The 11,181-nt window shown below is 53.6% G+C and overlaps 3 protein-coding genes across 5 annotated transcripts in view; 2 read left to right on the forward strand and 1 right to left on the reverse strand.

The window, feature by feature from the left end:
- The window catches only part of VAMP5 (vesicle-associated membrane protein 5), an 8,633-nt gene extending 5,061 nt beyond the window's left edge, over positions 1-3,572 (forward strand). Inside the window, exons 2-3 of the mRNA XM_010862189.1 lie at positions 2,515-2,652; positions 3,126-3,572. Of these exons, the coding sequence (XP_010860491.1) occupies positions 2,515-2,652; positions 3,126-3,335 (348 nt within the window). The 3' untranslated portion in view covers positions 3,336-3,572. The remainder of the gene's footprint in view (positions 1-2,514; positions 2,653-3,125) is intronic.
- A 3,359-nt stretch (positions 3,573-6,931) lies between these two features.
- Positions 6,932-9,785, forward strand: RNF181 (ring finger protein 181). 2 transcript variants are annotated; one of them, XM_010862193.1, is made up of 5 exons: positions 6,932-7,082; positions 7,718-7,848; positions 8,035-8,144; positions 8,337-8,411; positions 8,689-8,827. In XM_010862193.1, the coding sequence occupies exons 1-5, from the start codon at positions 6,997-6,999 to the stop codon at positions 8,746-8,748; spliced, it is 462 nt and encodes a 153-aa protein (XP_010860495.1). In that variant the 5' UTR covers positions 6,932-6,996; the 3' UTR covers positions 8,749-8,827. The 2 variants fall into 2 exon arrangements, with proteins under 2 accessions (XP_010860495.1, XP_010860494.1); XM_010862192.1 differs by having other exon boundaries at positions 6,940-7,082; positions 8,645-9,785.
- The window catches only part of TMEM150A (transmembrane protein 150A), a 4,182-nt gene continuing 2,734 nt past the window's right edge, over positions 9,734-11,181 (reverse strand). For both annotated transcript variants that reach the window (XM_010862191.1, XM_010862190.1), the window contains 3 exons: positions 11,022-11,149; positions 10,736-10,913; positions 9,734-10,504 (listed from right to left, as the gene is read on the reverse strand). In XM_010862191.1, the coding sequence (XP_010860493.1) occupies positions 10,263-10,504; positions 10,736-10,913; positions 11,022-11,149 (548 nt within the window). In that variant the 3' untranslated portion in view covers positions 9,734-10,262. The remainder of the gene's footprint in view (positions 10,505-10,735; positions 10,914-11,021; positions 11,150-11,181) is intronic.

Raw genomic sequence — 11,181 nt, forward strand, 5'->3', positions numbered from 1 at the left:
ACTGGGTCTTCGTTGCTGTGTGTGGGCTTTCTCTAGTTGCCAAGAGTTGGGGCTACTCTTGAGTTGTGCTGTGTGGGCTTTTCATTGCAGTGGCTTGTCTTATTGCGGAGCACAGGCTCTAGGGCACATGGGCTTCAGTACTTATGGCTCATGGGCTCTAGAGCGCAGGCGCAGGAGTTGCCCCGGGGCATATGGGATCTTCTTGGACCAGGGATTGAACTCGTGTCTGCTGCATCAGCAGTCAGATCCTTTACCAGTGAACCACAAGGGAAGCCCTGGTTCTCATTTTTGAATCCTTCCCAGGTTTTTGCCTTGGACTATTTGAATGTAGGCATGCCTTGGACCATTTGAATGTGAGAGACTCCAAGTAACGGAGTGTAAGTCGCTCAATTGTGTCCGACTCTTTGTGACCCCATGGACTGTTCAGTCCATGGAATTCTCCAGGCCAGAATACTGGAGTGGGTAACCATTCCCTTCTCCAGGGGATCTTCCCAACCCAGGGATCGAACCCAGGTCTCCTGCATTGCAGGCAGATTCTTTATCAGCTGAGCCACAGGGGAAGCCCAAGTAACGGAGACTTGCTGATTATTCATATAGTCGTAATAATAGTGGTGATGGTGGTTGACTCAGGAAAAGATAGAGATGAGTACAACTTCTCAGCTTTCTTCATGATATTTCCTCATTCCCCAACTATGGCTTCCCCCAGTCCGAATGTACCCTTCTATTGTGGTTTGCTGGCCCCCCTTTCGAAACAGGCTGCTTTTCTAGCTCATGAGTAAATATTGACCTACTTGGGTTTCAGATGCCTGCCCCCTCGAAACTCCTGCTGGGTTAGAGAAATACACTGGGGTAACAAACTTGAGCATCAGAGTTGCATTTGGATAAGTTATAATTGGCCCACTCACTGACTCCCTGTGATGGTCAGCATTGTGCGCTGGCCTCCTGGGTCCCCAGGCTGGTGGCAGACAAAGGCAGGACACTGGCCCCTGCCCTCCACGTAGGAGCTTGTGGTCCAGTTGGGGAGAGAGGACTCATATACTGGGAATGCTTGGAGGTTATGTGCAAGGCAGCTGCGAGGATCCTGTATGGGGATTCTGAGTAGGAGGTGGCCCTCTGTGACCACCAGATCCCTTTCCTTTTTCTGGTTTTAAGTGGAATTCAGTCAAATGCTGAAATGTCTGCTGCAGACAATGGGCAATATAGTCTGGCAGGAGTGTGAGCTTGGCCCGTGCTCTGTGGGGAGGAGATGAGAACAGGGTTGGGCTCTGGGGGACTGGGCTGGGAGAGGAGGGAGTTGCTGTGGTTTGTTAATCCGCTGGGATTCATCTCCTCCTGGCAGCGTGTCTCTGGACTCCAGCCTCCTGCCATGGGTCTCTGCCGGTGCATGTATCTGAAGCCGACTTTCTTCCTTGCTTGTGACCCATGCTTTCTTCCTCTTCCTGACCTCTCCCCCAGCTTGGACCCTGCATCTCCCTTCCCAGTCCTCTGAAATGAACCGGGTTCTTTTGTCAGATGAGGCTGCTGCCCAGGCTGGGAAATCCAAGAGCTGAATCCCAGAGAAGACCTCGGCTATAGCTGAAAAGCTGGAGGCCAGAGACCAGGAAGGCCAAGGCTCCCAGGCAGACAGGGAGTCAACTCTGAGCATTGATGCGGAGCAGGGTCAGGCCAGGAGGCAGAACTGGCCTGACCAGTCAGAGGCTGGGGAAGGGAGGAAGGGAGATCTAATCTGAGTGTGTGTCTATGGGGTTAGGCAGAGGCTATATGAGATGTGGTGGTCCAAAATGACCTCTCTAGCTCTGTGGGCTGGATCTCCTCCCTGTCTGGCTATGGCCAAGTAGCTCAGTTGCTTGTTCTTTGGCACCTCTTTAGGCCAGTGGGAAATCCCAAGGCAGGTGCACACTGAGTTGAGGCCATCCTAGAACAGGTGGGGCTTCCCTGATGGCTCAGACAGTAAAGAATCTGCCAGCAGTACAGGAGACTCAGGTTCAATCCCTGGGTGGGGAAGATCCCCTAGAGAAGAGAATGGCAACCCATTCCAGTATTCTTGCCTGGAGAATTCCATGGACAGAGGAGCCTGGAGGTCTGTAGTCCACGGGGTCACAAAGAGTCAGACACGACTGATGACTTTCACTTCACTTCACTTCAAACACGTGAGCCGAGTGTCTGCTTTGTGGGAGGGTGGGCAGGTCCTGAGAAGGTCTCATCCTGGGGCACCTTAGACGAAGCTGAGATGCTGGAAGTCAAGGCTGACCTAGAACCTGCCTTCTTGGGCATTGTAGGGGGGAACCAAAGGTGAGCCATACACCCCAAGAGACCAGCCCTTCATTCAGCACATATCAGACCCTTATGTGAATAATGCTGTTATAATGCTGTTCCCCTTACTCATACACTGCGCGCGCATGCGCGCACACACACACACACACACACTGGGGGCAAGGAGGCCTCTGGGTCTCATGGCCAAATGAGGGCCACGTGGGGGCATCACGTAGCCCTGACCTTGGGCTTGGTGCCCAGGCAGGGAAAGAGTTGGAGCGATGCCAGCGGCAGGCGGATGAGGTGACAGAAATCATGCTCAACAACTTCGACAAGGTCCTGGAGCGTGACGGGAAGCTGGCGGAGCTGGAGCAACGTTCAGACCAACTCCTGGACATGGTGTGAGGCCTGGGGAAGCAGAGAGGGAGAGGGAGAGGCTAGGAGGGACCCTCGGAGGGAGCACTCAGACTGTGTCCAGGGCTCTCCCGGCCATGGGTGGGGCCTGATGCTTACCCAAAGGCCAGTGTGGGTTTCTTGAGGGCCCCCTAGCCCAGCTGGCAATGGGTGGGGAGGCCTCATGAAGGATGAAGGCCTTGGTTTGAAGCTGTGGATCGTCCTAAAAGGTTGAAGACTGGCATTGTTAACTGGGAGTGAACCCTCAGGGTTGTGAGTCAAGGACTACACCAGTGTCTAGACCAGGAGTCAGGCTGGGAGGGTCCCGAGACAGGCTTTGTGGAGAAAGGGAGCTGACAGGTTGGGGAGGCTGAGCAAGGAGATAAGGAGACCCCTTGTGGGGATGGGGTTGGTAGGAGGTGGTCTGGGGCTCTGGGGAAACCCCTAACTCCCACCCTGTGTCTGGGGGGTATCTGCAGAGCTCAGCCTTCAGCAAGACAACCAAGACTCTGGCCCAGAAGAAGCGCTGGGAGAATGCCCGGTGCCGGATCTACATGGGGCTGGCAGTGGGCATTGCCCTGCTCATCCTCCTGATTGTGTTGCTGGTCATCTTTCTCCCACAAAGCAGCAAGGGCAGCAGCGCCCCACAGGTCCAGGATGCAGGCCCTGCCTCGGGGCCTGGGGAATGACCCAGCAGGGCCTGGAAAAGAGGCTGAAGAGCCACACTGGCCACTTCTGGTCTTCAGAGAACCCTGGAGTTTGCTCCCCTCTGAGCCACCCCAGTGAACATGGAGGGCAGCCTCAATGTGTGCACCTTGGTTACTTCCTATCATACCACAGACTGGCCCTTGAGGGCAACCTGCTGCACTGGCCATGCCAAGCCAGCCCCACCTGGAGCTTAGTAAAAACCACTGTTTGTGTAAAAACTGGTGTATGTGTGTGTGTGTTTGAGGGCTTCCCAGGTGGTGCGGTAAAGAGCCCGCCAGCCAATGCAGGAGACAAAAGAGATGCGGGTTTGATCCCAGGGTTGGGAAGAATCCCTGGAGGAGGGCACAGCAACCCACTGCAGTATTCTTGCCTGGAGAATCTCATGGACAGAGGAGTCTGGCGGGCTACAGTCCATGGGGTCACAGAGTCTGACATGACTGAAGCGACTTAGATGTGTGTGTTTGAAGATCCTCAGATTGGTTCATCCTGCTCTGCCTCCACCCCCATGGCTACTTAGAAAACAGAAAGTTCCAAAGGACTTCAGCCCTGGGAGGTGACATCTTCTCCCTTCCTCATTGATCCAATCTTACAGACAGATCCCTCTAGGGTGCAGGTGTAAAGATATAACAGCCCCCAAACCAGAACCTTCAACTGGTGCCCTCTAAGTCTGTCTTCCTAAGGATGAAATCTGTTATTCTTCTGAGTTTGGGGCTCTTCAGAGGACCCATAGGATGACAAAGAGGAAGGCACTCCCATGATCTTTATCTCACAAGGCTCTCATCTTCAGAGAGGCTCTTCCCCCTTGGGTACCTCCTCTAGTTTCTGCCCCCAAGTTCTTCCTCAGGCTCTACACCAGATTACAGATGCGGCATGCGTGTATTTTCAGTTGTTCGGTTGTGTCTGACTCTTTGCTACCTCATGGACTCTTCGGTCCATGGGATTTTTCCCCTGAAAGAATACTGGAGTGTGTTGCCATTTCCTACACCGTGGGATCTTTTCCCAACCCAGGGATTGAACCCAAGTCCCCTGCATCTCCTACATTGGCAGGCGGATTCTTTACCACTGGGAAGCCCATACGTATGTAGCAGGTGGCAGGAAAAGGGAAGGGCTTTTTCCTATGTGATGCTGTAAGGTGCAGAGTCACAAAGGATGGCCTGGAGTTTGCCCTATGGGAAAGAATTCGGGCTTTTCAAAGCTCTAGGACTGCACAGGGCCAGGGAGGCAGTGTCTTCAGGACACCAGGAAAGAACATTGGGTAAAGGCCAAGTAAGAAGGAAAGGTCCTACCAAGACCTGGGAAGCAGGGCAGCCACTGCTTGAGCTGCTGCTGCTGCTGTTGCTAAGTCGCTTCAGTCGTGTCCGACTCTGTGCGACCCTGTAGATGGCAGCCCACCAGGCTCCCCCGTCCCTGGGATTCTCCAGGCAAGAACACTGGAGTGGGTTGCCATTTCCTTCTCCAATGCATGAAAGTGAAAAGTGAAAGGGAAATCGCTCACTTGTGTCCGACTCCTAGCGATCCCATGGACTGCAGCCGACCAGGCTCCTCCGTCCATGGGATTTTCCAGGCAAGAGTACTGGAGTGGGGTGCCATTGCCTTCTCCTACTTAACTGCATCTCAAACTCAAGTGTAGGTGGGAAGAGGAACTCAGGGTTAAGTGTATAACAGAAGCAGTTCCTTGTTAGGGGGAGTGAGGGCTACTGAAAAAGAAACAAGAACAAACCCTCCAGTTGTATGGAACTGTACCCTCACATGGAGAAGGCAATGGCACCCCCACTCCAGTACTCCTGCCTGGAAAATCCCATGGACAGAGGAGCCTGGTGGGCTGCAGTCCACGGGGTCGCTAAGAGTCGGACACGACTGAGTGACTTCACTTTCACTTTTCACTTTCATGCATTGGAGAAGGAAATGGCAACCCACTTCAGTGCTCTTGCCTGGAGAATCCCAGGGACGGGAGAGCCTGGTGGGCTGCCATCTATGGGGTCACACAGAGTCAGACACGACTGAAGTGACTTAGCAGCAGCAGTACCTTCACAGTGCATGTTACTTCTTCTAGGCTCACCACCATCAGCCTTTCCTGGGAAAGATGGAGGGAAGCCCCGAGTATTGCACTTAGGCCTACAACACTGCTTAGAGGTCCTGTGGAATCGGACTTGGGTTCTTACATATGTAAAAAGCAATAATGATACTTCTTGTTGTTCAGTCACTAAGTTGTATCCGACTCTTTGCGACCCCATGGACTGCAGCATGCCAGGCCCCGCAGTCCTCCATTATTTCCCAGTGTTTGCCCAAATACATGTTCACTGAGTTGGTGATACTATCTAACCATCTCATCCTCTGCCACCTTCTTCTCCTCCTCCTGCCTTCAATCTTTCCTAGCATCAGTCTTTTCCAATGAGTCAGCTCTTTGAATCAGGAGGCCAAAGTATTGGAGTTTCAGCAACCAGGCCTTCCAATGAATATTCAGGGTTGATTTCCTTTAGAACTGACTGGTTTGATCTCCATGCAGTCCAAGGGACTCTCAAGAGCCTTCTCCAGCACCACAATTCAAAAGCATCAGTTCTTTGGCACTCAGCCTTCTTTATGGTCCAACTCTCATAGCCATACATGACTACTGGAAAAACCATAGCTTTGACTATAATGATACTAGCTCCTGGATAATTGTGAGGAGTATTTATATTTATACCCTGTGTACAATATAAGTGTAATGATTCTAGTTGCCAAATAAATGATAGCTAGCAGCCAAATCATTTAGTACACACACACACACACCCAGGCCTAGATCAGTTAAATTTGATCTTTGAGACTAAACAACATGTGGAGTTTTTTTGTTGTTGTTGTTGTTTTCCCTAAAGCTGCAACCTCTCCTTTCCTCCTCCAAGAGATTCATGGGTGCCAGAGATGCAAACTACTGATTAAATTCAAGCCACTAATTTTACAGAAGCTAGGGGAAACGCTGAGCAATGGGCTAAAAGATCACACAGATAGGTAGTTCCCTGAGCTGGTAAGGCCTCTGCTCGGGTGGGGGAGTTTACCCCACCTTTTATTATTGTGCCTAACACGGCAGAACTGAATAGGAAAGTTTTGTTTGTTTTGCGGGAGTCGAGGCGGCGTCAAGTGTCTAGTCCTGAACCGACTAGAGCGCAGCGGGTGCTGAAGTGCCCGGCGAGGATGCAGCAGAGCAGTGAGAAGCCCCGACTCCAGGCTTCCCTAGGCTCGCAGAACCTTGACCCCTGAGTCAGCGCCTCCCTCTTTCTGAGAGGCCTGTAAGATCTGACCTGCCGAGACCCTCTGAGCCACAGAGCAGATGGAGGACCCCTATAGCTCAAACAGTTGGCTTCTCAAGATTATGCGACCCACTCACGTCTCCCAGAAACCTACCCTAGACGAGGGGTCCAAGAAGACCGTTTTCTGACCCACCTCGGGCCCTGCCATTGGCTTTAACCCTTGGTCACCTGACTTATTCGAGCCAATAAGAGGTGACAAAATGAATACTTCCTCTTCCTATGTGGCGAAAGAGCCACTGTGCCCGCGTTTCGGGGACTCTGATTGGTCGCCCTCCCTCAACTCGCTAGTTTATTGGCCAGCGCGGCGAGACTGAAGTACGGCCGGGGTCTGAGGGCTGTGTCAGACAGCCGGGCTGCCATGGCGTCCTATTTCGATGAACACGACTGCGAGCCGTTGGATCGCGAACGGGATCCTCGAACAAACATGCTGCTGGAGCTTGCAAGGTGGGTGTGCGGGGCTGGGAGGTAGGGCCCACACAGCAGGTGTCTGGGCTGAGGCTGGCTGGAGAACGCGGATTATATGGGGCAGCAGTTTCTGGGTAAAACAGATAAATAATCTGCGGAGTTAATTCCGCAGTGAGATTCGGGGGGAAGTCGATAATTTCGGTCGTCCCTGGACGGACCAGGGCAAGGGAATCCTGGAAAAAGCGATCTGGAGTGTGGAAGAGGGGTGTCCGGACTGGAGGGCAGTAGGCTTTAGGAGGTACTGAAGTAGGCGGGTCATGGGGGCAGGGTAGAGGCCATGTGACTGTGAGTAGGTATATCCGTTAGGCACTTCAAGCACGGAAGCTACACTGCCACTTGGAGTCTGGCTTTATCGGGTCATTTCTGAGTGGCCCGAATAATTTCTCTCTCTTGTGTAAAACTGAAATAAACAGCCTGCAGGCTTGGGGTTGTCTGATGGCCTGGGGTTGTTTGATAGCTGCTGTAAGCCATTTCCCACTGTGCTTTTTATCTAGTGAGCACTACTCAGGGGTAGCTATTAATATGACTAGTCGGGCAGAGTATTTGTCTGTTAATGTTTAGTGGATTATGGGGGCAAAGATTCTTTGGTTCTGACCTTGCATCCTTCTTCCCAGGTCCCTTTTCAATAGGATGGACTTTGAAGACTTGGGGTTGGTAGTAGATTGGGATCACCACCTGCCTCCACCCGCTGCCAAGACTGCAGTTGAGAACCTTCCCAGGACAGTCATCAGGGGCTCTCAGGCTGGTGAGAACACAAAGTCTTTCCACTAATTCTTTGGGGCAGGTCTGCCAGACCGACCAACTCTGGAAGCCAGATTACAGTCTGGCCCTTCAGTTTTCCAGGTCAGGCTGGGGCAGGTGTGTCCTTCAGGAGTGGGAGCTGGGAGGTAGGGCCTGTGGCAGCTCTCCTGATTAGCACTCCCTCCTCAAGAGCTCAAGTGCCCCGTGTGTCTTTTGGAATTTGAGGAGGAGGAGACCGCCATTGAGATGCCTTGCCATCACCTCTTCCATTCCAACTGCATTCTGCCTTGGCTGAGCAAGGTACTGTTTCCTTTCTCCCAGCCCTCACGCTGCCTTGGGCCTAGTCCTCAAGCCTCTTCTGTTGATGAACCTTTGGGGTGGGGTGTGGGATCAGAGACGGGAGAGGGTAAGGGTAGGGAATTGGGAGCTGGGGATGGTTGTTTTGAGCTTATGAAAACCAGACGGGCTGGTACACTGCACTGCTTTTCTCAGACCAATTCCTGCCCTCTGTGCCGCCATGAGCTGCCCACTGATGATGACACTTATGAGGAGCACAAGCGAGATAAGGTAGGGGGCTGGGCAAGTGGAGGGGGTGGTCACAGGGCTCCCTGAGTCCCTGTTCCTGATGCCCTCATTCCCCACCTTAGGAGGCCTGAGTAGGCTCACACTCCGTGAGTCTGGCCACCTTCCCAGTGACTGTGGTGAGGGGCAAGGGCCTTGGCAATGTTCCTGCCCAAATGCTAGGGGCCTGAAAACAGTGAGCCAGCCCCACGATGGCTGCCCTATCCCTTCACCTGCAGGCCTTTGGGGATGGCCCCCGACCAGTGTGCACTCTTTGCTTCAGGCTCGCAAGCAGCAGCAGAAGCACCGCCTCGAGAACCTCCATGGAGCCATGTACACATGAGGCGGCTAGGGCTGGACACTGGTCCTCTGCAACATGTTCCTCTTGCATCTTGAGTTCTCATTAAAGGTTTCTTCATTTATCCTGCTGCTGCATTGCTCTCAGGCCTGGGCAGGGGCTCCTGCCTGGATCTTCCATTGGATCTCTACTGGGATGGGGTCCTAAACTGTGGAAGGTCCCAGGCTGGGTATCCCTCCCTACCAAGCCTGCTGGCCTGAGGATAATAGGGCCCAGGTCAAGAACCTGGCTACCAGACCAGCCACAGCCTGGGCCTACGTGTCTGTGGTTGGAAGACAAAATGTGTCAGGCAGGGCACCTAGTAGTGACTTAAATATGGTAACCAAAAACTAGCTAACATTTCTCCCTTCCCACTGCAATCTTTAGTCAGTGTTAGATCCCCAGGGCTTTCTTTAGCTTCATTGCAGATTGCTTCTAACATTTTCAAGTTATTCTCAAGTTATCCTCTGTACTCCGTCCTTCGTCATATCCCTTAGTCTGGAATCAGTCTTCAAGCCAGACAATTGAGCAGGGTGAAAAAAAGTGAAAGTGTTAGTTGCTCAGTCATATCTGACTCTGCGACCCCATGGACTATAGCCCACCAGGCTCCTCTGTCCATGAATTCTCTAGGCAAGAATATTGGAGTGGGTAGCCATTCCCTTCTCCAGGGGATCTTTCCAGCCCGGGGACTGAACCGGGGTCTCCTGCACTGCAGGCAGATTCTTTACCGTCTGAGCCACTAGGGAAGCCCCTGAGCAGGGTAGGAAGTGTGAAATAATCAGGTCAGCTCTTCAGATTGTTTAGAGGCCCAGAAAGGGCTTCAGGCCCTTCAGGGGTACTTGGATAGCACTTGGCATCCTTTGTTCTTGGCAGCTCTGCTCGATGGGCACTCAGGACCCTCCCTGTGGGCAGGGGCTTTCTCCCATCCTTTGTCCAGGGGAAGCTGTTTTGCATAAGGCCCTCTTCCTTTCTTCAGAACAGACTACAAACATGCAAATTAGAATTCTTTTAATAGATATATATAAAAAAAAAGTACTAAAATACCCACGTGGTTCTGCTGTGTTATTTGCCCTAAAGAAAGGGGCAGAGTGAAGAATCCCAGTGCAGTTCAGTGGGCCCATAGGGGGCCTTCCCATAGACTAAGGAGTGCTCACCCCCACCCCCGAGACTGGTAGCCCTCTCGCTGTTCCCAGCCCCCAATTCCTGCAGCAGGAGACCCCAGTGGTCCAGCCTTGGCACTGAGGGAGTAGAAGGCACCTGAAGGGCTGGCTGGGTGAATGACACGTGACCTTTAAAACAAAGACAACACTGCGGTGTGGGGAGCGGGCTGTGTGGCTTGGGCAGCCTGCCAAGAGGCCCGCTCCTCTATGGCACAGGTGTGGGATGGCCCCTCCTCCAGGAGCGAGGCAGCCTGTGTCCCAACAGAATACTTTTCACAAAATCGGGTTTTTTTGGTACAAAAGAAATGCAAAGGAGATGCGGGGAGCTGCGGAGGCAGGGCCAGCCACTCTCCCCAGACCTCAGATCATGGCGACACTCTCAGGACTACAGTTGAGGTGGGTGGAGGTGCTGCTGCTCCCAGAGGACTTGCAGGCCCGGCCAGGGGTGGGCTGCAGCGCGGCCACCAGTGTGTCCGAGGAGACCGCCCCAAACTCATAGCTGAAGGTGCCGTAGAAGATGAGAATGTCAATGACGAACACCCACTCACACAGGGCTGCCCCATGCTGCAGCTGAGAGCTCTCGTGGATGAAGAAGACCCCACCTGGGAGGGGGCTAAGGAAACGTCTGGGAGGAGGTATGGGAGCCTGGTGACACCCTTCCTGCCTTCCTGGATATAGGCTGGGGCAGAGGACCAAGTCTCACCTCCCAGGAGTAGGGGGCAGAAGACCAGACTGGGCAGGGGTGTCTGTTCCCCCCGCACCCCCAGCATCCTGGGTGGTAGAGGGTCTGGGCTACAGGAGGAATTCTTGGCCATCCCATCCTGGAAGGATACTGAGGATCAGAGTGACAAAGGCGATGGTTGCCAGCACAATCCGCAGGTAGGCCACAGCCAGGTCCTGGGGGGCCGTGGCCCCGTGGTAGGAGAGGGCACAGTGCAGGCAAACGAAGAGCAGGCCAGCAGTGAAGGCTACACCGGTTCCGACATAGTGCAGAGACTTAGCGTGGTCCACCTGGGCCCGGAGAGGGAGCACAGATCAGCCCCTCCCCTCCACCTCTTCATCCCCTGCCCCCATCGCTGTCCCTCTAGAGGAAGCTGAAAGGCCGGCAGGCGGGCGTACCTGGAAGTTTCCCACCACCACCAGACCCGCAGCATTGGTGCAGCCTGTGATGAGCGTTGTGGTGTTGACCCAGGAATGACGGCTCTGCTCCAGGAGCTGCCCATAGCGCAGGAGGCAGATCAGGGCCACTGGGGGAGGAGAGCACAGCGGGGGGCGGCTC

Source organism: Bison bison, unplaced genomic scaffold (genome assembly GCF_000754665.1).
Source record: "Bison bison bison isolate TAMUID 2011002044 unplaced genomic scaffold, Bison_UMD1.0 scf7180017864480, whole genome shotgun sequence".
Lineage (NCBI taxonomy): Eukaryota > Metazoa > Chordata > Mammalia > Artiodactyla > Bovidae > Bison > Bison bison.